The 27,767-nt window shown below is 38.6% G+C and overlaps 1 protein-coding gene across 3 annotated transcripts in view; it reads left to right on the top strand.

Moving 5' to 3' along the window:
• Nucleotides 1-27,767, top strand: part of Ralgapa1 (Ral GTPase activating protein catalytic subunit alpha 1) — a 230,518-nt gene that overhangs the window by 132,500 nt on the left and 70,251 nt on the right. For all 3 annotated transcript variants that reach the window (XM_055608685.1, XM_055608684.1, XM_055608686.1), the window contains 5 exons: nucleotides 8,252-8,320; nucleotides 11,831-11,965; nucleotides 12,492-12,675; nucleotides 23,843-24,704; nucleotides 27,464-27,535. In XM_055608685.1, the coding sequence (XP_055464660.1) occupies nucleotides 8,252-8,320; nucleotides 11,831-11,965; nucleotides 12,492-12,675; nucleotides 23,843-24,704; nucleotides 27,464-27,535 (1,322 nt within the window). The remainder of the gene's footprint in view (nucleotides 1-8,251; nucleotides 8,321-11,830; nucleotides 11,966-12,491; nucleotides 12,676-23,842; nucleotides 24,705-27,463; nucleotides 27,536-27,767) is intronic.

Here is a 27,767-nt window from a genome sequence, read left to right as displayed (position 1 = left end):
GAGGTCTCATATCCAGTATATATAAAGAACTAAAGAAGCTGAAAAGCAACAAACCAAGTAATCCACTTAAAAAATGGGGAACAGAGCTAAACAGAGAACTCTCTGTAGAGGAATATCGAATGGCAGAGAAGCACTTAAAGAAATGCTCAACCTCATTAGCCATTAGGGAAATGCAAATCAAAACAACCCTGAGATTTCACTTTACACTCATCAGAATGGTTAAGATCAAAAACTCAAGTGACAGCACATGCTGGAGAGGATGTGGAGAAAGGGGAACCCTCCTCCATTGCTGGTGGGAATGTAAACTTGTACAACCACTCTGGAAAGCAATCTGGCACTTTCTCAGACAATTAGGAATAGTGCTTCCTCAAGATCCAGCTATACCACTCCTAGGCATATATCCAAAAGAGGCTCAAGTACACAATAAGGACATTTGCTCAACCATGTGTGTAGCAGCCTTATTTGTAATAGCCAGAAGCTGGAAACAGCCCAGATGCCCCTCAACTGAAGAATGGATGCAGAAATTGTGGTACATTTATACAATGGAGTATACTCAGCAGTGAAAAATAAGGAAATCATGAAATTTGCAGGTAAATGGTGGGACCTGGAAAGGATCATCCTGAGTGAGTTGTCCCAGAAGCAAAAAGACACACACAGTATATACTCACTCATATAGACATGCAACATAGGATGAACCCACTAAAATCTGTACCTAAAAAAACTAATCAAGAAGGAGGATCCTAACTAAAACGCTCAACCCCATTCTGAAAGGCAAAGAGGATGGACATCAGAAGAAGAAGAAAATAGGAAAACAACCTAGGAACCTGCCACAGAGGGCCTCTGAAAGCCTCTGTCCTGCAGACTATCAAACCAGATGCTGAGCCTGATGGCCAACTGTCGGGCAGAGTAAATGGAATTTTAGGTAAGAAGTGGGAAATAGTAAGAGCTGGAGAGGACAGGAACCCCACAAGGAGAGCAACAGAACAAGAAAATTTGAACACAGGGAACTTCCCAGTCTCATACTCCAACCAAGGACTATTCATGGAGATAACCTAGAACCCCTACACAGATGTAGTCCATGGCAGTTCAGTGTCCAAGTGGGTTACATAGTAATGGGAAGAGGGACTGCCTCTGACACAATCTGATTGGCTTGCTCTTTGATCACCTCCCCCTGAGGGGGGAGCAGCCTTACCAGGCCACAGAAGATGACAGTGCAGCCAGTCCTGGCGTGATCTGATAGACTAAGATCAGAAAAAAGGAGAGGAGGACCTCCCCTATCAGTGGACTTGGGGAGGGGCATGCATGCAGAAAGGGGAGGGAGGATGGGATCGGGAGGGGGGAGGGAGGGGCTTATGGGGGGATACAAAATGAATAAAGTGTAATTAATAAAAGTTAAATAAAAAAATAAAAAAGGTATACACCATCATACCTGACCCTGTTTCTGAAGCTTTCAATTTTATTCTGAAAGATTATTTTATTTACTTTACATCCTGATTGCAGCTTCCCGTCCCTCCTCTCCTCCCAGTTCCTCTGTCTCATCTTGGCATCCCCTACCATCTCCTCAGAATAAGGGAAGGCCTCCCATGGATACCAACCAGCCTTTGGCATATCAAGTTGCAGTAAGACTTAAGTGCATCTTGTGTTGTCGCTAGACAAGGCATCCCAGTTGGGGGAAGGGATCCAAAGGCAGGAAACAGAGTCAGAGACACCCCATGTTCTGCTGTTAATAGTCCCACGTGAAAACCACCTGCTGCACAATGTTACATAAGTGCAAAGGGCCTACGTCCATCCCATTCATTCTCACTTTTGGCAGTTCAGTTTCTGTGAACCCCTGTGGGCCCGGCTTAGTTGATTCTGTAGGTTTTTTCGTGGTGTCTTTGACCCCTCTGACTCTTTTAATCCTTCCCCCACTCCTTTTTCACAGGATTCTCTAAACTCCACGTAATGAATGACTGTGGGTCTCTGTATTAGTTTCCATCAGTTGCTTGGTGAAGCCTCTTTGATAACATTTATGCTAGGTCCCTGTCTGCAGGTAAAGCAGAGTATCATGAATAGTGTCAGGGCTAGGCTCTCTCTCATGATATGGTCTCAAGCCCCGCCAGTCATTGGTTGGTCACTCCCTCAAATTCTGCTCCATCTTTTCCCCTTCACATCTTGTAGGCAGGACAAATTAAGGGTCTAATTTTCTGCTTGGTTAGTGTCCCAATCCCTCCATTGAAAGTCTTACAGGAGACGGTCAGTTCAGGCTTTTCTCACCCACTGCTTAGCTAGGATCACCCTCGTAGATTTCTGGGATTTGTCATTGTTCTAAGTTTCTAGCTCGTCTCAGAAATTCTGCACCCACACCTAGTCCAGTGCTCTTTCTGAGTACTTTCTCCCTCTGCCTTTTCACCACTTCATCCCTCTTTTTTCATCCCTACCCAGACCCCTTCCTTCCACCCACATGCTGATGTCTGTCTAATCTATTTTCACTTCTGAGTGAGATTCAAGCATCCTTCCCTGTGCCCTCCTGGTTACTTAGCTTCTTTGGGTCTGTGGATTGTAGTAAGGTTGTCCAGTATTTTATGGCTATAATACACTTACAAGTGAGTATATACCATTTATGTCTTTCTGGGTCTGGGATACTGCACTCAGGATATTTTCTAGTTCCATTATTTACCTTCAGATTTCATGATGGCATTGTTTTTAATGGCTGAGTAGTATTCCATGGTTTATTCTTCAGTTAGGGACTTCTGGGTTGTTTACAGCTTCTAGCTATTACAAATAAAGCTGCTGTGAATATAGTTGAACAGGTGTCCTTGCTGTATGCTGGAGCATCTTTTGGGTATATGGTCAAGAGTGGTATAGTTGGGTATTGAGGAAGAACTACTCTCAGTTTTCTGAGAACCCACCAAGTTGATTTCCAGAGTGGTTGTACAACTTTGCACTCTCACCAACAATGGAGGAGGGTTCCCCTTTCTCCACAACCTCACCAGCATGTGCTATCTCTTGAGTTTTTGATCATAGCCATCCTGAAGGATTGTAACATGGAATCTTATGTTCATTTTGATTTGCATTTCCCTGCTGACTAAGGATGTTGAACATTTTTTCTCTTTTGTTTTTTGTTTGTTTGTTTCGAGATGGGGTTTCTCTGTGTAGCCTTGCTTGTCCTCGACCCCCTTTGTAGAACAGGCTGGCCTCAAACTCACAGAGCTCTACCTATCTCTGCCTCCCCAAGTGCTGGGGTTATAGATGTGTGCCACCGTACCCAGCTGTTGATAATTTCTTTAAGTGCTTCTATATTTGCATTTCCCTGATGACTAAGGATGTTGAACATTTCTTTAAGTGCTTCTCAGCCATTAGAAATTCCTCTGTCAAGAATCTGTACCCCATTTTTTTGATTGGGCTATTTGGTTTGTTAGTGTTTAATTTATTGAGTTCTTTATATTTTTTGGGTGTCAGCCCTCTATCAGGTGTGGAGTTGGTTAAAGTCTTTTCCCAATCTGTAAACTACCATTTGTTTTATTGACAGTGTCCTTTGCCCCACAGAAGCTTTTCAGTTTCATAAGGTCCTATTTATTGTTTATCTTAGTACCTCTGCTGTTAGTGTTCTTTTCTGGAAGTTATCTCTTGTACCAGTGGGTTCAAAGCTATTCCCCACTTTCTCTTCTATCAGATTTAGTGTATCAAGTTTTATGTTGAAGTCTTTGCTCCATTTGGATTTGAGTTTTGTGCAAAATTCTCTTTCTGAATTTTTTTTTAATGTAGGCATTTGGAGCTATAAATTCTTCTTCTCTTTTTTTTTTTTTTTTTTTTTGAAGGACTACATTCAGTGTGTCTCAGATTTTGCTGTATTATCTTTTTTAACTTTTTGTTGATTCTTTGTGAATTTTACATCATGCATCCCAATCCCACTCATCTCCCTGTTTCTTCATACTTGCCCTTCACCCTTGCAACCTCTCCACAAGAAGAAAAAAATCTTGTTGTAGAATCTGTAATATGTCAGTATACCCTGTTGTCCACGCTTCTTTATTTGCAAATGTTCATTGCAGTGAGTTATTGGTCTGGTTCAAGGCCTCTGGCTTCTGCTACATTATCAATACTGGGTCCTCATCAGGACTCTTCTTCGATATGCTGTTGTGGCCATGTGTCATGGAGATCCTGGAACTTTGGATCTATAGGACCGGACACTTCACGTGCTCCAGTAGTTTATAGTTGTTGGAGTGAGCCAACTCAAAGTCCTGGATCTGGGCCAGGGTGGTAGGTGAGCTGTTTAGCCCAGCAGTTCTCCCACACGCACACCACCAGGGCTTACTCTCCAGCATTGCCTCAGCCAGCACATCCAATGGTACAGCCAGCAAGGGGCAGAGCCGGCTCTTCAACTCTCATGCTCTCGGAGCTGTCTTTTCTATACCCATGCCAACAGGTCCGGCTCTGTTGTGCTGCCCAGGGGAGGTGCAGGGCACATTCTCCTGAGTGCTGCAGCAAGCAAGGGACTGGGCCAACTCTCCTACCTGCAGCAGGGAGTGAGGGGTGGTAGGGGTAGCAGGGCCAACTCATGATGCCCAGGCAAGGTGTGGGGGTAGCTGTGCACAGCCCTCAGACATCAAGATGGCCCCTTGTGGCAACTTAGGCCAGGGATGTTCGCCTGGCCTTTGGTGGTAACAAATACTCTGCATACGCCTTCATGCTCCTAATCTCCCACCCCTCCCTCTTACCCCACTGCTTCAGGGCCAGGAGCCCAGACATGGCCCTGAGCATCAGCATGACCCAGGGCCTTAGGTAGCATCACCGGCTACTCACACCAGGCTGTTCCTCACTACTTTTGAGTCTCCAGTCCCACCTCGCTTCATTGTGTGCACATCCTTCTGCTTCGCTTTCTCTTCCATCTCTCCACCACTCACTTGCTCATCTTAGTGGCACTAGCCTGGGGGTCATCTCTGGTGTGGCCCAGGCAGGGGTGAGATCCAGGTGCTGTTTGTGTTTTCATTTTTATTTAATTCCAGGAAATTCATCTTTCAATGTTTCTTCTCATTATTGAATTTCTTAATGCTGCTGTTTGTCATTTCGGTTAGCCTTATGTTTGTGTCTTTTGATGCATCACTCAGGTGATGCATCATTCTCCTTATGTTCTTTCTTTAATTTCATTGAGCTGTTTCTGTCTTCTTTAAACTCCTTAAGTTCTTTGATGAACTTTATCATTGTTCTTTTAAATCTTATGTTGGGTTTCATCTAGGTAATTCTCATTGGCAAACATTTCTACTGAACTGGAAGGTTTTGGAGAGAAGATGCTGGATTGATCGTTTATGTTGTTAGTATTTTGTGATATATTGGGCTAGACTCTGGAGAGCAATGTGGAAGATCTGGCTGTGTAGAGAGGTTGGATGCAGTAGAAGAGATACCTGTGGGCCCTTATTTCATTTCATTGGCTATTTGTACTACAAGGAAATGGTTGCATCATGCAGTAGTTTGTTGTTTTTTTTTTTTAATTTTTTGAGAAAACTCTATGGAATTTTTAATGGTGCACTAATTTACATGACACAGAACTTTCTCACCAAATTTTTCTTTTGTCTTTTTTATACTGAAGTGAGGTGTTATTTCATTGTGAGTTTTCATTTACTATTTGGTACTGGATATTGAACCTAGTATCTAGAAAGCACATTCTCTGTCAGAAGCTCTACTTTACATCTCCCTGTTGTTTTTATTGGCATTTGTCTGTTGAGTCATGATGTTTAGCTTGTTTCTATATACAAATTGGCCTTTTGTTCTTTTGATGAATGGTCTATTCAAAAATTTTCCCTATTGATTTTTTTCTTACTATTGAGCTATTTAAATTTTCATAGGAGTTATATTTAGAAGTTTTCTACTTAATGCATGGAAATAACAGTTGATAAAAAATATAATAACAGTACAGTAAAAATGCAATAAAAATTAATTCCAGGGGTTGAGGCAGTAGCTTACTGGGTAAAGGACTTAGTTGAGGACTCGTGTTCCATTTAGTACCTACATAGAATTTAGGTGCTCAGGATCACACCTGTGAGCCCACAGCTGGGAAGGAGAGACAGGAGGATTCCTGGGCTTCCGTGGCCAGCCAGTTGTGCCAAATCAAAGCCAGGATAGAAAGTGATTGAAGAAGACAACCCAACTTTGACCTTTGGCCTCCACACACATGCACATGCACCCCCACAGGCACACACACATGTAGTGCCGGGACCTTTTTTACATTTACACCATGCACACAAATTAAAAAGGCTGGGCTGTGATGATTATCAACTCAGTAATACCATCTGAGGATGCTGAGGTGGAGAATTACATATTCTGAGACACTCTGGACTACTTAGTGAGACCCTGTTTCAAATAGTGGTTTTTAAAGAGCTGAGGAGGTAGCAGGACGGTAGAGTACTTGCTTAGCATGTGCAAGGGCTTGGGTTCAATCCTAATTATAGCAAAAGAAGTGTTGAATAAAAGCTAAGAATAGGGGCTGAAGATCTGCCTCAACAGTTAGTAGCACCTACTGCTCTTGTATAGGACCAGAGTTAGATCCCAAGCACCCACATCAAGTAGCTAACAGCTGCCTAAACCTCAGGCTAAAGGAGGATCCAATGGATCCTAAAGGAGGATCCAAACTCCAGGTAACCTGCACTCATGTGCACATAGACATACATTTATGCACATAAATTTAAAAAAAGACTGAGAAATGGGGCTGGTGAGATGGCTTAGCAGTTACAGGCACTGGCCATTCCAGAGAACCTGAGCTCAATCCCAGCACTCATATCGGATGGCTCCAAACTTTTGTAGCTCTAGCTCTATGAAATTGGTACCATTATCTGGCTTCCTTGGGCACCCATACACACAGACAGCACACAAACCTACAGATATACACATAAACATATAAGTAAAATATACACACACACATACTTTTAAGGAGTGGGATAGAGAGATGCCTCAATGGCTAACAATGTTCATTGCTCTTCCAGAAGACCCAGGTTTGATTCTCACACTGTGGCTCACTATAATCTGTAGCTCCAGTTCCTGAGTTCCAGGGTACCCAGCACTTTCTGACTTCCTGGGCTACTAGGAATGAATGTAGTGCACATACAGTCATGCAGGCAAAATACTTCTGTAAATAAAATAAATGTTCCTTTAAAAAAAACTGTAAGTGGTGTCACATACTTGTAATACTATCTACTCAGGAGGCCCACATAGGCAAGCCAACTGAACCCAGGAGTTTAAGGGTAGTGTAGCAATACTGCATCTCAGAGAAAACAAAACAAAAAAGCATTTTCCAGATAAATGAAATTATTATATATAATTTTTGTCATATTCTTTTTTTTTAATATGAGTTTATGTAACTTTTGGTACTTTGTATATGTGTTAATTTAAAGCACTCAAATAGTATATTTAAATATGTTATGTATACATACATATCTTGAGTACTCCTTATGTGAAATGCTTTGTTTACCAGAAAGATTTTTAAATTTCAGTTTTTTTCCCTGTCTTGAAATACTTCCATGGATTCTGTCATTTAAGCATCCCTAACCCAAAAATTTGAAATTCTCTAAACCCCAAACTTTTCAAGTTTAAAGACAGAGTCTCTATAGCTCAGGCTGGACTCATACTTACTTTGTAGCTGAGGATGACCTTACACTGCCGGTCTTCCTCTTTCTCCAACCCCGGTGTGTATGTGTGGATGGGGGATATTACTGGCTCCGGCAGCTCATGGTTACCTAACTCCACGGATGTGACTCGGGGATCCCTCCATCCCAGGCAGCACTCTACCATCTGAGTGATATCCGCAACCACACTGACTTTTGGAGTGCACCCTCAAATTTTTGGATTTTGAACCTTTTCAGATACAGGTTGCTCAGTCGGCATAGAGAGGGAGATCTGGAAAGGCTCTTGAGGTAGTGGGATTATAATGATTATTTAAATCCTTTACCTCTGGACATAAATATTGTGTTTATACATGTCGGTTGACCTTTATGAATTGAAATAGTATAAAATGATTTATTAATGACAACAAATTATGTAATTTTGGTTCTCTACATGAGAATTATAAATGATTAATAGTTAAATATACTTAAAAAGCCTTCATGGTACAAATTAAAATAACAGTGTATAGGTTAGATGCTGTGTTTAGATGTTTTATTGATGTTAAATTTTCAGTAGTAAATTTTTATATCACTTAAGCGTGTAATTAAAAATTTACAGAATATAATAAATTTAATGTATTTTAAACTCATTTACTTGTTCGTTCATCTCTTGCCTACAGATTCTAATAGCTACTATCACTCACCTTTTGCCAAGTACAGAAGCTTCATCATATGAAATGGACAAGAGGGTAATTTTAAACTTTTGACATTTAATATGTATTTGTCTAGAATATTTAAAATTTAAGATCTTTAAAGGAACAAATAGTTACATGGTAAATCATCTATATTCAAAATATAGTGAACTATAACTTTTTCAATACTTAGGAATAAAAATGTTCCTTATATGGGTAGTTAATCCAAGTTTATCCAAGTTACCCTTTGACCTAAATTCACTTATCAACAGGGAATGATCATTCAGCATGATTTACTCCATCTTTCTTGAGCCAGCAGCAGATTTCTTTGTAGTTTTCAAATGCCTGTTGTTATCCTAGTATCTTGAGACTGTCTGGTTTGCCTCTCTGTAGAGTTAACATGACATGAGAGTATTACCCAAATTCACAGATTTTTTCTACTGTTTTGCATTCTTATATCTTTCATTTTCTTCCATCAAAATTTTCTTTGAAATTTACATATTACACTTAGACAAGCCCTTACTGAATTATCGCATTATTTTATCTAGAAACCATTAATACTGTTAAGCAATGCATAGTACAGAGAGGTATTTCTCATGGATGACAGCCAAATCACTTTAGAGTGAGATCCTTAGCCACAGGCTTGCAAGAATATAAGTAAACTCTATAAGCAAAGAATTCTAGATTTCTGAAAGAATTTACTTTTATTGGTACATATTACAGTGTAATTTTAAAGATTTGCATTGAGATGAAAAGGAGCTGGAGATATAGCTAACTTATATAGCACTTGCACAGTAAGCATGAAATCCTGTGTTTGATCCTCAGCACTGCCAGAAAAACAAACAAAAAATAAAAATAAAAGAGGAAAGATCATTTGTGTGGTGATTTAAAAATAAAAAATCCCCTGCCACGATGCACTTCCTAGGAATTATTGCAACATAAAAAAAAAAAAAAGTAAATGAAAACTTTTATCACCAGTTGACAGAAACATGATTTAAGTTAAATGGCACACATTCATATAGTTGTGAGTACGTACGAAACTGAAGAAAGGAAGGGACCTAGCCTTAGCAGATAGATCCCAGAACCTTTACTCTTTGTTCAGAACTTTGATTTCCGTTCTAAGTTGGAACATTAATTTTAGGGGATTATTTGGGTTTGTTTATTGTGATGCTGAGGGTGGAACTCAGAGCCTGCTGCATTGGTAAGCAAGCTCCCAGGGGCCATAATTTCAGATTATAGGGATGTTCAAGACCAGTAGGAGAACTCTTCATTAAATAACTCAATTTATTTTTCCCTTTAGTCTATTCTTGCTTTATTTCTCTGCACTGTCACATATACAAACTATACTGTATGCATAAAACTTCATTATGTTCTTCTTAAAATCAAGCAGTTCTTGATAGCTGTGGTACAGCTATCAACATTTCGGTGATAACATTGGTTTGTTAATTGTAATGTAACCTATAAATCTTAACTAGATTTCACTAGCTAGCTCAGCAATGTCCTATATAAAAAAAGAAAGACTCATACATTGTATCCTGTTTGTAAATATACTGTTACGGTTTAAACTTTTTTATGGACTGGTTTTTCCGCAATTGTTGGTTTACTAAAACAGTTATTGTCTCCTATCTGCCCTATGGTGACATAGCTCCTCCAGCAAGGCTGTACCCTTAAGATTTCTCAACAGTTCCACCATTTGGGTACAAGGTATCCATATAAGCTTTTGGGGGCCGTTCTCATTCAAACCACCACAGATATTTTCTATCTTATACAGAAGGTTTTGGTTTTGTGAGGGTTCATTGGTTGGTATAGTATTAAACCCTGACTTGGAGAGTTTATCTTTAAAGATTAAAAGATCGTCATTGATGCCCGATTGCTATTTTCTTAGCACTTATTATTACCTAGCATCAATTACGATTTTTAAATCTACTATGTAAGATAATTCTATTTTAGGGTAAAAGTATTATGTTTATGGTATCTATTATTTTTAAAGTTACTGAAAGATTTTATTTAATGAGTAAATGCTTCCTGGCAGGATACTCAATGAGGTGTTACAAATTAAGAAAGGAAAATGGAGGGAGTTGAGGAGGTGGCTCAGGTTGTAAAGTGCTTGACATGCAAGCATGAAGACGCCAATTCAGATTCCCAGCACCACTTAAAAAGCCAGGCCTGAGTGTACACACCAGTAATCTCTGTGCTGGGGAAGCAGAAACAGGAGGGTGCTTGGGGCTTGCTATCTAGCCAGTCTATCTGAATCAGTGAGTACTAGGCGCAGGGAGCGATCCTGTCTCAAACAATAAGATGGAGAGCAGCTGAGAAAGACACCAAACAAGGCACATGCACACATATACATACACACAGAAAAGTTGGAAATAGGAGATTGCTCAGTGGGTAAAAGTACTGGTTACCAAGGCTAATGACCTAAGCTTAATCTCTGAAATCTACATGGTGAGTGGAGAAAACTGAAAACAAGTTTTCCTCAGACCTCCACAAGCTTGGTAGCACATACACTCCCACATACACACACAAAAATAATAAATGAATAAAGAAAACAGAAAATGGGCATGATTTAAAATATGAACTAAAACTTTTTATCTTTGTAGAGCTGCTTGAATGCAGCTGTTTCTTCCCCCTCCTTTTTTTTTTTTTTTTTTTTGTCTAATGCTTGGGGTACCAAGCTCAACATGCTCTTTCTCTGGGAAATACTCTCAATCTCAATGTGTATTACCTTTATAATTAATGAATTGTGTATCAGTGTTAATGTTCATAGTTGAATTTAGGATTTATGGTTCCTATAATAAATTCTAGAAACACAAGAATAAGAAAGGATTTATTCATTATTAATAATCAATGGAGATTGATAATCAGTTGTCTGGAGATAAGGCTCAATTGGTAAACATGCTTGCTTAGCATTGACAAAGCCCTAGATTCAATCCTCAGTACTGCATAAGCCTGCCATGTTAGCAAAGGTTTGTAGTCTCAGCACTTGGGAAGTGAAAGTAGGAAGATCAAGAGTTCAAGGTCATTTCTGGATAATGTATTATTTTTCTTTTGTCTTTAAGATACTTGATAAACACAACTTCAGGAAATAGTATGAAACAACTAGTCACACTGTGTGTGTAGTCAGGGAGCAGAGAGTGATGAATGCTAACACCCTGCTTGCTTTCATTTTTTTTTTAATTCAGTTTTGCATCCCAGTACATTAAGGTAGTATTCATCTGTCTCATCTCTTCAACTTTCCTGTGTGTATATATGTATGGGTGTTTACATGCATATGCACATGTGTGTATGTGTATATGGAGGCCAAAGATCCATGTTTGGTGTCTTCTTCAGTTGCTCTCCACCCTTCTGTTCTGAGACAGAATCTCAAAATCTAATTTAGAAACTCTTGTGGACATGCAGCATGCATTTGTCTCCTATGTGATTCTAGATCCTATCAAGCTGAGAGTATTAGACCATCTTTACTGTTACATTCCTTGCCTACATGAGAGCCTTTCTCAAAAAAAGGGCTGCGTGAAGCCCTTCTCTTATAATTTACATTGGTAAACATTTTATTGTTATTTGTTACAGTTGGTTGTATCGTTATTACTTTGCCTTCTGGACTGGATCATGGCCTTACCTTTAAAGACACTACTCCAACCAGTCCATGCTACAGGAGCAGAAAGTGATAAGACAGAAAAATCTGTCCTCAACTGCATTTATAAGGTAAATCTTTTGTTTGTTTGATTGGTTTTGGTTTTGGGCTTTCAAAACAGGGTTTCTCTGTGTAGCCTTGGCTGTCCTGGACTCACTTTGTAGAGCAGGCTGGCCTTGAACTCACAGAGGTCTGCCTGCCTGAGGTAAATCTTGCTTGCTTTATTATTTATTTCATAACCAAGTATTTTTAAAACTTCAGAAATAACATTCAGTATTTGATAACATTTCTGAGTATAACATCTAATAGAACTAGATATCTTCTAAAATAAATAGACTTTGTTTATAGAACCTACAAGTAATTTACAAATACTTCTTACAAGACAGACTCTTTGTTCCATTACAGATGTTTGAAAGAGGTTAGATCTTGTTGAATATGAGAAGCATTGGTTACATTTCACTTATCTTTTTAAGAGGTATTAAACATTGCCTTCATTGAAGAGCTAAGTTTTAAAATAAGTTTTTGTCAAGCTTTTATGTTACCAGTAACTTTGGTTTTTTGTTTGTTTGTTTGTTTTTATATTTTCTTTTTCCTTAGGTGTTACATGGGTGTGTATATGGAGCACAATGTTTTAGCAATCCAAAGTACTTTCCACTAAGCCTTTCTGATTTGGCATCTGTAGATTATGATCCTTTTATGCATTTGGAAAGTCTGAAAGAGCCTGAGCCTCTACACTCTCCTGATTCAGAACGGTCTTCTAAACTCCAGCCTGTAACAGAAGGTAATGTATGTTTCCCTCAAGAGAATATTATTGCTTGGGTTCTGCCGAGGTATGCCTTGGGGCCACGTATGAGAATAGGTCTCTGGCTATAGTTGTTTACCTAACCTTGTGTTAACCTATCAAAAGTTACTTTACAGTGTAAGGAAAACTTCATGTGTATAATTAATTATATGATAATATTCCCTTGATACTTGGGCTGACTTAGTCCTTAGGAATATTTTATTGTAGATTTCATAGTATTTCTGTAGAATAAGAATTTTTTGAAGTCTAACAGACTTGGTAGTGACTCTGAGTAGTTGCTGAGTGACTTTCTAGTTCCTCATTTATAAAATGCAGATAATAATATTAGTCCCAACATGGATTGTTTTACAGTTTTTAGTACTTAGTAGGTTTAGCATTCATCAACTTTTTTTTTTTACAATTTTGATTTGATTGTGTATGTGTATACACACAGAGACAACTTACGGAAGTCAGCGCTCTCTTTCCTGTGGGTTCCAGGAATAACTCAAATTGCAATGCTTGGCAGCAAAGCCTTTACCCTCTGAGCCATGTCACTATTCTCTTCTGAAAGTACTCTTTTTTTTTTCTTTATTAATTACACTTTAGTCACTTTGGATCCCCCCTGTGGCTCCCTCCCTCCTCCCATCCCAATCCCTCCCTTCCTCTATGCCCTGCATGCATCCCCCTCCAGAAGTCCACTGATAGGGAAGGTCTTCTTTTCCTTCCTTCTGATCCTAGTCAATTAGATCTCATCAGGAGTGGCTGCATTATCTTCTTCTGTGGCCTGGTAATGCTGCTTCCCCCTCAGGGGGAGGTAATTAAAGAGCAGGCCAATCAGTTCATGTCAGAGACAGTCCCTATTCCTATTACAATGGAACCCACTTGGATACTGAACTGCCATGGGCTACATCTGTGCAGGGGTCTTAGGTTATTTCCATGCATAATCCTTGAATGGAGTATCAGTCTCAGGAAAGACCCCTGTGCTCAGATTTTTTGGTTTTGTTGCTCTCCTTGTGGAGTTCCTGTCCTCTCCAGATCTTACTGTTTCCCACTTCTTTCCTAAGATTCCCTGCACTCTGCCCAAAGTTTGGCCATAAGTCTCAGCATCTGCTTTGATAGTCTGCAGGACAGAGCCTTTCAGAGGTCCTCTGTGTCAGGCTCCTGACTTGTTCCCTCTTTTCTCCTTCTTCTGATGTCCAGCCTCTTTGCCTTTCTGGATAAAAATTAAGCATTTTAGCAAGAGTCCTCCCTCTTGATTACTTTCTTTAGGTGTACAGATTTTAGTAGGTTTATCCTATATTATAGGTATATATGAGTGAGCATATACCATGTGCGTCTTTCTGCTTCTGGGCTAGCACTCAGGATGATTTTTTGCAAATCCCACCATTTACCTGCAAATTTCATGATTTCCTTGTTTTTTTATTGGTGAGTAATATTCCATTGTGTAGATGTACCACAATTTCTGTATCCATACTTCAGTTGAGGGGCATCTGGGCTGTTTCCAGCTTCTGGCTATTACAAATAAGGCTGCTACAAACATGGTTGAGCAAATGTCCTTATTATGTACTTGAGCCTCTTTTGGATATATGCCTAGGAGTGGTATAGCTGGATCTTGAGGAAGTGTTATTCCTAGTTGCCTGAGGAAGCGCCAGATTGATTTCCAGAGTGGTTGTACAAGTTTACATTCCCACCAGCAGTGGAGGAGGGTTCCCCTTTCTCCACAACCTCTCCAGCATGTGTTGTCACTTGAGTTTTTGATCTTAGCCATTCTGATGAGTGTAAGGTGAAATCTTAGGGTCGTTTTGATTTGCATTTCCCTTATGACTAAGGACGTTGAACATTTCTTTAAGTGTTTCTCTGCCATTCAATATTCCTCTATTGAGAATTCTCTGTTTAGCTCTGTACTCCATTTTTTAATTGGATTACTTGATTTGTTACTGTTTAACTTCTTGAGTTCTTTATATATTCTGGATATTAGTCCTCTGTCAGATATAGGGTTGGTGAAGATTCTTTCCCAATCTGTAGGCTGTTGTTTTGTTCTTTGGACAGTGTCCTTTGCTTTACAGAAACTTTTCAGTTTCATGAGGTCCCATTTATTGATTGTTGCTCTCAGAGCCTGTGCTGTTGGTGTTCTGTTCAGGAAGTTGTCTCCTGTGCCAATGAGTTCAAGGCTCTTCCCCACTTTTTCTTCTAAGCAGTTTAGTGTGTCTGGTTTTACATTAAGTCTTTGATCCACTTTTACTTTAGTTTTGTGCAGGGTGATAAGTATGGATCTATTTGCATTTTTCTACATGTAGATATCCAATTAGACCAGCACCATTTGTTGAAGATGCTGTCTTTTTTCCATTGAATGGTTTTGGCATCTTTGTCAAAAATCAGGTGTCCACACTTGACTATCTAAAAAAGGAAAGAAGGAAAAAGAAAATGTGATGTTTCTTAAAGTAGATAAACTAAAGGATAAGGTATAATGGTTTTTTTAAGGATGAACTGAGTTGAACTTACTTAAAATCTGAGAAGGAAACAAGTGAGTAGGGTATTATTTAATGAAGTCCCTGAAGGAAGATTCTGGGACTCATTAATGCTAGGATTAGCCCTTCATTTGAGACTAGAAAGGAAAGGCAAATGAAAGTGAATTAAAGGAATTGATAGAAGTCACGAAGAGACCAAAGAAAAATACACTACAAAAAACTTCTGGTTGTACCAATCATCATTTAGTCAGGTGAGTGTAACAGAAACTCAAAGGACCTATGAAGATCTGAGTATTGGTTTGTGGTTTACATCTGGAGCCCGAGTTTGGTAAAGAACTGCTGCCAGGAGTAGCTGATAAATAGCGAGAAAATAGAGCGTTCTTTAAGAGGTCGGAAGTTAACATGGTTGCATAGAAGAAGTTAAGCCATTGTTCACAGGTGAGCTCATTCCAGAATATGGACACTCTACTTCCAATCAACAGCTATGGATGGACTGTCTTGTACGATTGCCCGGGTTTCCAAGGCTCTCCATGTGCATAATCGGCAGCCATGCTTAAGAACTGCTCAGAGTTGGTATACCATGCCATCGGCTTTTACAGTGGCGTTTTAAGGAATAGAATTTCTTCAAAGAAATTTTGCAAGGAATCCTAATTTGTAAAACTTTTTAAAATTCTTTTTATTTAATTTTATTTACATATTTATTTATTATAATTTATTCACTTTGTGTTTCCTCTCAGTCCCACCCACAATCCCTCTTCTCCCCCTATACCCTCTCTCTAGTCCCATTATAGGGGAGGACCTCCTCCCCTTCTATTTGACCGTAACTTATCAGATCTCATCAAGGTTAGCTGGATCATCTTCCTCTGTGGCCTGGCACAGCTGTACCCCTCCCCCCACAGGGAGAGGTGATCAAAGAATTGGCCACTGAATTCTTGTCAGAGATAGCCCCTGCTCCCCTTACTAGGGAACCCACTTGGAAACTGAGCAGCCTATGGACTTCCTATGAACAGGGGGTCTAAGTCCTCTCCATGCACAGTCCTTAGAGTATTGGTCTCTGCAGGACTCCTGGGCCCATGTATTGCTGCAGTGGAGTGGAACCTAAAGATCTAGTCACCATTCCAGGGGCCTTACCAAGGACCTCTAAAAACACAACTGGAGAATCATCAGACTGAGAGGTGTTGGTTAAAGAGTAGGCTATGAAGGGACAGTTTGATTTTTCCAGTGGAGAAAGAATATTTAACAAATGACTTAAGACTTGACCCTAATAATGGATTGATGACATATGGACAACTGAAGGTATGAAATTAAAAGTTAAAAAAAATGGTTCTGGCTTTGAATATAACTTGCTAACAATTTGTCTAGAACACAAGTACATAAATTAATAGGAATATAGGAATTTAGTTATTAGTAATGAAAAGCTCCCTTTTTAGATACCATGCAGTTTTATTTTATACCATGCACCATTTATTTTACTTAGTGTTATCTAAGTGCATTCAAAGGTAAAATTCTAAGACAGTATACTTATAAAAACAGAATATATATTTATAATATATATTTAATTTTATTTATAATTATATATATTTATAATTAATATAATATTATCATAATACTTATATAAACAGAATAATAAAGTTTGCTTATATGTAAAAATATTTTTATTACTTTTTAAAATATTTAGAGTCTGTGTAGACCCATTGTCATTCTCTATTCTGCAGGGGGTGGGGGGGCTGGATTTTGGCTGGGTCCTGGAACTTGGCTTCTGGACAGAGTATGGGGGCTCCGTTTCTTTCGGGGGCAACTAGAGCACTTCAGGGTAAAGCACCAGCATGGTAAGCTGGGGTATGGAAAAGGTTTTCCACAGTGTGTTACAGTTTAGCTCTTTTAGCATGAGGTCGATGGTGGCAATGGAAGCTCAGGCATTCCCAAGCCTATAGCAATACCAAATGGCATACAGTTCCTGGTCAGGCTACTGTGCTGAGTATGGCAGAGGTGTGGGCAGAAGCCCATCCTTGGTCAGTTTGGAGCCAAGACACCCAGTGAAGCCCAGGCCCAGTGTGCCAGAAGGCAGGCCCCATGAAGGATAAATGATGACTCTTAAATAGTCTTTTTTTTTTTACTCTATTTTTTTAAATTTTTATTAATTACACTTTATTCACTTTGTATCCCTCCATAAACCCCTCCCTCCATCCCTTCCAGTCACCCTCCCTCCCCCTTCTCCACACATGCCCCTCCCCAAGTCCACTGATAGGGGAGGTCTTCCTCTCCTTCCTTCTGATCCTAGTCTATCATGTCTCATCAGGAGTGGCTGCATTGTCTTCCTCTGTGGCCTGGTAAGGCTGCTACCCCCTCACGGAGAGGTGATCAAAGAGCAGGCCGATCAGTTCCTGTCAGAAACAGTCCCTGTTCCCATTACTAGGGAACCCACTTGGACACTGAACTTTCATGGGCTACGTCTGTGCAGAGGTTCTAGGTTATCTCCATCAATGGTCCTTGGTTGGACTCTCAGTCTCAGAAAAGACCCCTGTGCTCAGATTTTTTGGTTTTGTTGCTCTCCTTGTGGAGCTTCTGTCCTATCCAGGTCTTACTATTTCCCCCTTCTTTCATAAGATCCCATGCATTCTGCCCAAAGGTTGCCCATAAGTCTCAGCATCTGCTTTGATACCCCACAGGGTAGAGCCTTTCAGAGGCCCTCTGTGGCAGGCTCCTGTCCTGTTCCCTGTTTTCTTCTTCTTTTGATGTCTATCCTCTTTGCCTTTCTGAATGGGGATTGAGTATTTTAGTCAGGGTCCTCTCTCTTGATTAGTTTTTTTAGGTGTACAGATTTTAGTATGTTTATCCTATATTACATATCTAATATCCACTTATGAGTGAGTATATAGCCTGTTTGTCTTTCTGCTGCTGGGATAGCTCACTCAGGATGATCTTTTCCAGTTCCCACCATTTACATGCAAATTTCATGATTTCATTGTTTTTTTTTATTGCTGAGTAATATTCTATTGTGTAGACATACCATAATTTCTGTATCCATTCCTTAGTTGAGGGACATCTGGATTTTTTCTAGGTTCTGGCTATTACAAATATAGCTGCTACAAACATCAAAATCAAGTAATCGAATTTTAAAAAAATGGGATACAGAGCTAAACAGAGAATTCTCAATAGAGGAATATCAAATGGCCGAGAAACACTTAAATGTTCAATGTCCTTAGCCATCAGGGAAATGCAAATCCAAACGACCCTGAGATTTCACCTTACACCCATCAGAATGGCTAAGATCAAAAGCTCAAGTGACTACATATGCTGGAGAGGTTGTGGAGAAAGGGGAACCCTCCTCTATTGCTGGTGGGAATGTAAAATTGTACAACCACTTTGGAAATCAATCTGGCGCTTTGTCAGACCATTAGGAATAGCGCTGCCTCAAGATCCAGCTATACCACTCCTAGGCATATATCCAAAAGATGTTCAAGTACACAATAAGTACATTTGCTCTTAGATAATCTTGAAGTGAGAAAGCTCCAGCCATTATTTGTGGGAAATCAAGGGCAGAGGGATTTTGAAGTTGAATGTGTTTGATTCCCTGGGGTCAGGGGGTCAGGGATACAAAACTATCCTATCACAGAAGGAAAATACTGTTCTTAATTTTCCTAAAGTGCGAGGGGGTGTTGGGGGAGTAGAGGGAGGTTCTCCAAGAACAATTGAAGGTCACTGCTGGACTGAGATCCTTAGCAGGTTGGGCAGTTTCCTTACCAGGGAAGGGTCTGTCCTGTAATCCGCCCTGAGGGCTATGTGGCCTCCTGACAAGACCTGGAATCACCCAGATCAAGAGAGACTTTTAAAACCTCACTGAGAAAAGGGACTCTATCATTATAGACAGAGCACAAAATATTGGCTATCCAGAAACAACCAACTTCAGCCTTATCCAGCAGAGTCCTACAGTGCATGTGCTTAGAAGTCAGAGAACAACTTGTGGAGCCAGTTCTGTGCTTTCACCATGCGAGTTCTGAGGATGGAGTTCAGGTCTTCAGGCTCGGGAATAGTTGTCTATCTGCTGAACCATCTCTCATATACATCCCAGTGTCAATGTATTTTATAACTGTACTATAGAATACAATAAGAGAGGAAAAGATATTTAATAGGTGATCTTAGTACTGATACCATATTCCCTGTACTTTTGTTCTCTATGTATGGCTGGAATTTTGGACCCACCAACCGAGCGAATAATGACACAGAGGCTTTTTAATAATTAAAAGTTTAGGCATTTTAGCTGGGCAGATTCCCAGCCAGATTTCAAGCTTAACCCTACTAAAACTGGCAGTACGTCCTGCCACATGGCCCACTCTACCTCTCCGCTCCTATTCACGTCCATCCACCTCCGTGTCCTGCCTGCAAATCTCCCACCTTTGCTTTCTTCCTTGCGGAGTCCCTCTCTCTCTCCCAGAAGTTCCACCCTCCACTTTTCTGTCAGATATTGGCTGTCAGCTGTATTGCATCCTACTTAAGCAAGTGAGGAAGGACAAATGTTTACAAAATATGAGAGCGGTGCTAGGCCATGGAAATGACAATACTAAGATCTGGCTAGTAGGCTATCACCTAACTGTCTGCCTGTTCACAATCAAAACCTAATATACGGAGACACATGCACACCAAGTACTCCATGGTGTACGTTCCCTTTGTGCTTCCTCAAAGATTGTGGATCGGTTAGAAGCAGCATGATGCTTCCACAGGTGATATTGCTGTATCTGCTCTGTAGTGACTATATGCCGCGGGGTTTACTTGAGTTTTTCTTTTTTTGGGGGGAGAGGGGGGAAGTCAGTTGTTTTGTTAATTTTTTTTTTTTAAGGAAAGAATGACTGATCATTGTGTCCTTGTCTAAGACATGCTTCATTGACTTCAAGTACTTTTTTTGGCCAACAAAATTCTAAACATAGAGTGCCCATAATCAGCTCAGTATTGGATTGAAAAATGATTTGAAAACTATTGGCAGGAATGGCTGTAATTATTAAATTTACTGCAGAACAAGGGAAGGTAGCGAAATTGGCTTTTTATCAAATGGCACTAGTTTTATTAGCAAAAAAAAAAAAAATCATCATTTGCAGGGTCAGAGTGAAAGGAGGCTCCAAAGATTCATTCTGTCGTAATTATAGTTTCACCTATACATATTATGCAAAGCTAATATTTAAAGCGTTCGCCAAAATTAACTTCCTCTGCATGTCTTTTATAGCACAGTGAATTGCAGCAGCTTTTTATGGCTTGCTGCTTTTGTATGCCATAATAATCTGTAATTATGGGTTTGCTGCAAATGATATAGGATTTGTTTAATATGACCATCTGAAAAGATAACCCTAACTAGCTATATTTGTTTAATGAATGCTAGTTATATAATGCCTTAGAAGCATTGGTATCTTCATTTTGTATTTTGTCACCAGACCAGTTATTTAGAATTTCATTTTAATTTTTAAATTAGAGAATTTTTTATGTCTTTTATCTAAGGAGGTAAGTATGAGAGAGATATTTTCTTTAGTTTACTGCTCTAAAATCTAAATAAATCTAATCACTCAATTAACAAGTTAAGAGATTTTGATCTCTTCATATATGTGTCTATATCCTGAATTTAGAGAAGCAGCCTAGGAGAAAAATGATTTTGATCATACCTAAATTTGAAATTTATCTTTGAATATTTTCAGTGTTAATAATTATAGCAGATTACAGCAGCTTTTTACAGCTTTCTGTTTTTGTGTGCTACTTAAGGCAGGTGGTGAGTATTCAAGTGGATAAGGCTCTTGATGTTGTGGTTTGAGCGGTGTCTTACTGTGCATTCAGGCCAGCCTTGAGCACCTCCTGAAGCTCCTGTGTCAGCCTCCCTGAGTTAAGGATTACAGAAGGCTTTCATCTCAGCCTTCAGGAGGCAGAGGCAGATGGATCTCTGAGTTCCCAATAGCCTAGGCCACACAAGTATCTCCTTGTCCAGCTCCACAAGCTCTTTTAAACTGAGTCCCCACTGTTTCCTCCTTTGGCCAAGGGTGTGTAGGGTAGGCTAATGCCTGGGCTTGAGGGTTTGTGTTTCTGTGGAATAAGCAGGGTCATTCTTAGGGTTTGTTTATAAGAAGTTTAAAAGAGAAATTTCTAAAAACTGTATTCCTTTTAGTGCTATCAAGATTGAATGATTTATATTTTATTTGTTATTCTGAGCTTTGTACACAGGAGCCTTTAATTCATCTTTACACATAAGTCTAGGCTGTACTTACAGAAAAATGGGATTTAAGTAGTTTTCTGTGATTTACCTATGATCACAGAGCAAGCTAACTATGCTCTCTTCTTTATTCATATTGTAAACTTCTATGTTCTGTAAGGAAGAGTCATTGTTTAGAAATGAGTCACCTGTTTAAGTATGTCGCTCACTAGGAGAAAGTAAAAGTAAAGAATAGAAATTTTTTACTGCATCAAAAAGAAATCAGTTTTCACCGGCCATGATGGCATATGCTTTCATCTCAGCCTTCAGGAGGCAGAGGCAGTTGGATCTCTGAGTTCCCAACAGCCTAGGCCACACAAGTCTCAAACAAACAAACAAACAAACAAAAAGGTAGTTTTAGTTTTTCATTGCCGTTTAAAACATGATTTAATTATAGTTAAGTGAACTTTCCTATGGGTCCTAGCTATTTATTAATTTATGTTATATAATACCCTTTTTGAAAGTCCTGTGCAAGGACAACACAAAGAAAGCTAAATTTATTGTTTTCATTTGTCACGAAAAAAGGCACTTTAAGAAAAATAAGGTATATAAATTAGATACAGAAGACCAGCTGGTAAATCACTTAACTTTCTGAACCATTTGTTCTCATGTATAAGATTAAGTTCCATATCCACTCAGTTACCATTATGGACAGGACAGCAGACATTAGATTGGAGCCAGTCCTATTTCTCATTATCTAGTTGCACAGTTTTGGAAATGAAAGAGTAAATCAAGATAACTGTTTAATGTTATAATATGGTATTAAATGGCTGGTTTTAGAACTAGCAAAAACACTTTAAAAGCAGCTCAATATGCTAATAAACATCTTCCTGTTACACACACACACACACACACACATAAAGCCAACCAGTTGTGGAAGATTAATTTTTATGTTGTTAACATTTTAAAAATCAATAATGAACTGTCTATTGTTAGGAATTAGAGATGATATGGTGAGCAGAGAAACTGATTGCCTGCTCACATTTCTATATACCCATATTATAGTTCTCAATTTTGAGGGCTGAAACCTCAAAAAATGTAACACAGTAGACTTTCTTCTTAAAAATCATGCCAGTACTGCACAAACCAGTATTTTTTTAAGTTTGTTGAAATATAGTTTACATAAAATAAGTGCCTTTTTTGGTAAGGCAGTTTTTATATATACTCAGCATTTTGGTAGTGACAAAATTATATACATTTTACCAAAAATTATCAGATTAAATGTTTAAAATTTGGAGACTTTAGCTGAAGCTATTCCTCAGTAATGGAACACTTGCCTATGTTCTATGAGGCCTAGAGTTCAATCCCCAGTACCATCCCCAAAAGGAAGTTTAATAGCATCTAAATCAGGACTTTTTAAATCTGTATTTATTCTGAATTTTTTTTTTTTTACATTTGTTTTGATAGGTAGGTCCTAGTTTTCCCAACTGGTTATCTTTCAGGAAAAAGATGGATAGATCAGATAGATAGATAGATAGATAGATAGATAGATAGATAGATAGATAGATAGATAGATAGATAGATAGAAAGAAAGAATACAAAGACAAGCTCATTCCCTGACTCTAGTAGAATAACAGGAAAATAAGGTCATTCTGTAACTATGTGTAAATATAAGTAGAGGCAAGAACACTAACTCCTCACCCCTCAGACAACAAATTATCCTCTTCTGGCATGAATTACTAATATATTTTACCAGTGACAGCTCTCCTACTGCTTAAATTGAAAATAGCAAGAAAACAACCTGTTATCTTCCTAACACCACTTACTCCAAGAATGGCCTCTACAGCCGCAGTTTATATTTGAAGCTTGACCTTAAAGTTTCCATGTCATTATAAGGGTGCACTGATTCACTGTTTAAATGTATTCTCATTCTATTATCATCAGGAAAAAAACAGAATGAAATGACATTTCAAGATGCTGAAACTATGTCTCTAAATCTGGATTATCTTCATGAGATAAACGTTATCAGATGGATAGATTTCACTGGTTTTTTAAATCTGCGTGTTTAATGTATTTCAGGGAATTGATTTCTGATACTTTTGATCTTCAAAGATGATCTACATTTAAAAGCTTCTGTTTAAATTGTGAATCCATTAGCAACAGTTTCAAAAGGGCTTCCTTATAAAATAAACAAACTGCTTCATCAGAAAAGTTTTCCCTACTATTTGCCCTTATTCCTATAATGAGTAAGCTAGCTGGGAGGTGGTGGCTCAAGCCTTTAACCCTAACACTTGGGAGGCAGAGGTAGGTAGATCTCTGTGAGTTCAAGGTCAGCCTAGTTTACAGAGGGAGTTCCAGGATAGCAAGGACAACACAGAGAAGAAAGCTAAATTGAATATATTTATATTTATTCAAATGTTTAATTGTGATATTAGCAATGCAATGAAGTCCTCATTTCATTTCTAATGCTTTATGATTCCTAGGACAGTGTTATTTCCACTCACTTGTGTTTTTTTTGTTTTTGTTTTATCAGTGAAAACTCAGATGCAACAAGGATTAATCTCTATAGCAGCCCGTACTGTTATTACCCATCTGGTGAATCACTTGGGCCATTATCCAATGAGTGGTGGTCCGGCTATGCTAACAAGTCAGGTCTGTGAAAATCATGACAATCATTACAGTGAAAGTACTGAACTTTCTCCTGAGCTCTTTGCAAGTCCAAATATTCAGTTTTTTGTGCTGAATAATACAACCTTAGTGTCTTGTATCCAGATAAAATCAGAAGAAAGTATGCCTGGAGGAGGTTTAGCCGCTGGCCTTTTGTCAGCCAACTCAAATGTTAGAATCATAGTACGTGATCTCTCTGGAAAGTATTCATGGGATTCTGCCATACTGTATGGACCACCCATTGTAAGTGGTTTGCCTGAACCTACATCTGTCATACTTTCAATGTCTCACCAAGATAAACCAGAAGAGCCACCTACATCTAATGAATGCTTAGAAGACATAACAGTAAAAGATGGACTTTCTCTCCAGCTTAGAAGATTTAGAGAAACTGTACCAACTTGGTCTACAATAAGAGAGGAAGAAGATGTCCTTGATGAGCTCCTGCAGTATTTAGGCACTACAAGTCCTGAATGTTTACAGAGAACTGGAATCTCCCTCAATGTTCCTGCTCCACAACCTGTATGTATTTCTGAAAAACAGGAGAATGATGTCATTAATGCAATCCTTAAGCAATATACAGAAGAAAAAGAGTTTGTAGAGAAGCACTTTAATGACTTAAACATGAAAGCCTCGGAACAAGATGAACCAACACCTCAGAAGCCCCAGTCAGCATTTTATTACTGCAGATTGCTTCTTAGTATATTGGGAATGAATTCCTGGGACAAACGGTAAGAAGAGAGAAAAGGTTTTTGGTTTTTGTTTTGTTTAAATGTGTGTGCGTCTGTGTCCTTATTTTGTGATCAATAATTTTAGTCTCTCTTTTTTTTTCTTATTGAATTCTATCTACCATGCTGGAGAGATGGCTTAGTAGCTAAGTGTATGCTGCTCTTTCAGACGACCCAAGTTTAGTTCCTAGCATCTCCTGTGGGCACTTCATAATTAACTCCACCTCCGGTGACTCTCATGCCCTCTTCTGGCCTGGCCTCCTTGGGCACTGGACTCACTTGCACACACCTATACACAGACACACACATATACACATAATTAAGAAAATTCCAAAAAACGGGAGCTGAAGAGTTGATTGAGTGATTAAGAGCACTTGTTAGAGGATCCAGGTTCTATTCCTAGCACCACATGGCGGCCAGCAGCTACCTGTAACTCTACTTCTAGAGGACCCCACATCCTCTCCTGACCTCTGCACCAACCAGAGCACTCAGACACATAAAATCATCTTTTATAAAAATCATTTGAAAAGAAAATAAAAACATATAAATTCTATCTGCCAGTTAGTTTTTTGGCCAATAGGCAAATTGTTTGGGTTTGTTTATTTGGTAAGTTTTTTTTTTTTGAACTGTTGATTTATATTAAAATTCAAAGTAATAAAAATACTTAATCCAGTACATTCTTAACATGTTCATGCTAACTACTAAGACTATATAACTCACAAATTATACTCCTATAATTGAAAGAACATCAAAATTTTAAACCTTCATTTAAGCCTAAGTTTTTAAGACCAGTCACAATGTTTGTTTCAAATTTGAATTAAGGTAGTAACTGAAAAATTCAGGATCAAATCAAGAAAATAATGGATTTTTTTCCTTTTCCTATTTTGTCCTCTTATACATGTCATAAAATCTTATTTAAAAACATAGAGTACAGGGTATGTTGGTATACACCTGTACTCCCAGCATTCTGAAGATGGAAGAAAGGTCAGCTTGGGCTACAAGAGATCCTGTCTCTAAAATCAAAACAAAATAACTTTAGGAGTGCAGAACAGTAATAGGGTGTAGTTTGTGCTCATAAGGCCTGCCTGTGCTCCAGTACGGAACACACCAAAACCAAAGAGCTTACATGAAACAAATTAGAAGTTAAATAAAAAGAACATTGGACTTAAGTCAGAACTAGGTTAGAGATCCTTTGTCTTTGAACTTTGGCCTATACTATCTAAATTAAGAATAATTTTTACCTTAATAGTAGAAATAAATAATGTAAAAAAAAAAAAGTCTTAAGATTTACTTTATATAAAGCATTACTTGTATATATATTAGGTCTTTTTGTTTGCTCTGGTAGGTTTTTTGTTTGTTTTGTTTTGTTTAGCCAGGATTGCATGTAAATCCAGGCTTTTTTTAACTGGCTTTGTAGCTGAGAATGACCTTGAACCTCTGATTTTTCTGTCTCCAGCTTTCAAGTGCTGAGACTATAGGTATGTGCCAACATGCCTGGCTACATTTAGGTTTTGTTGTTTTTAATAAGACTTGAACCCAGGATCTTGTTTTTAATTTTTGTGTTATCAAAAGATATAGTAAATTACATTATTCACTTTATCATTAAATGAGAGAGGTAGTTTTATTCATCTTCAAGCAGGTGGGAGGGAGGGGCTCAGATGACTGGATGAGTAAATGGACGGTACTCCAGCTGCATGTGAAGCGCTAAGGTGGACCTGCTGTCCCTCTTGCTGAGCAGTTACATTTGCACTGCTTGAAAATCTTCCACTTGTTAGGCAATATTCTTGCCTAGGCCATTTTCTGTTGCTTTTCATTTACTTTCTGAGGTATAAGGGCACACACTTGCTGCATAGCTCATGATGGAAGTCAAAGAACAACTCACATGAGTCTTTTCTGTCTTTCCACTGTCAAGAGTTCAGGGGATTATACACAATATTACCTGGTGAGCCACTTCTACAGTCCCCTCAGCCATTTTATATAAAAAAAGCAGAGTTTGCCTTATCTTCTGTCTGACTACAAATACTTGTCATTTAGTTATTATAGACATACATTCAAGATTCTTGTTAGGAGATGGTCTATATATTATCTCCTGAGAAAAGTTAAAGATGAAAAGCTATATTTTTTGACAGTAAGTTTTTCTACTTTCCATCATAAGTAAGTACATTTTGTACTTTGTATTGATTTTTATGTACATATTTAGCACACAAAGTAAAAAATTATGTTCATTCATATTTAAAAAACATAATAGGACTGAGGGTTTAGACTTATATATAACACACAGACATATATATAATAATAGGACCGAGAATGTGTGTTTGTGTATGTATGTGGGGGGGGGCGTGGATAGATAGATAGATTTCCAGTATGTGTAAGCCCGTGATTTGATTCTCTTGTACTACATTCATAACACACACACACACACAGAAAAAAAGTTTTAGTAGATGTAATATAAAACAAAGGAAAAAAGTAAATTCTTACAAATCCTTGTGTCCATTTCCCTGGATATACATTTGAGGTACTCAGAACATCTTCAAGGAGAGATTGAACTGGCCTTGATAAGGTACACGTCAGAAATGAAAGAAGTCTTTGTAGAAATAATGACATATATTCTTCACATTTTTCTGGGTCTGGTTCTGTTCTGTGTTAGAAGTGTGGAAAGACAAGAAAAGTATAAAAGTTGTATGAGTAGAATGGGAAGTATTTCTGGGCTGTCAGGTCCGTCTCTGTAAAGGTGATAAATGTTTATAAATCTCTCTACTTAGGAGGAGCTTTCATCTCCTGAAGAAGAATGAAAAGCTGCTTAGAGAACTTCGGAACTTGGATTCAAGGCAGTGGTGAGTTCCTGGGAAACCTTCCTATTATTAAACTTGATAAACTCTCAGCCATTTCTGTTGATAGAAATAGTTAGTAGCAGTGTAAACAGTAATACTGTACTGTTGGATTAATTTTTTTAACAGAAACTTTGTCACTGTACCTTAGATAATTTTTTTGTTTGTTTTTTGGGGGTTTTTTGTTGTTGTTGGTTTGGTTTGGTTTGGTTTGGTTTGGTTTGGTTTGGTTTGGTTT

This window comes from Psammomys obesus, unplaced genomic scaffold (genome assembly GCF_907164565.1).
Source record: "Psammomys obesus unplaced genomic scaffold, mPsaObe1.curated_primary_1811, whole genome shotgun sequence".
In the NCBI taxonomy this organism is placed as follows: domain Eukaryota; kingdom Metazoa; phylum Chordata; class Mammalia; order Rodentia; family Muridae; genus Psammomys; species Psammomys obesus.
Note: the sequence above shows the minus strand (reverse complement) of the source record. Positions and strands in the feature narration are given on the sequence as shown.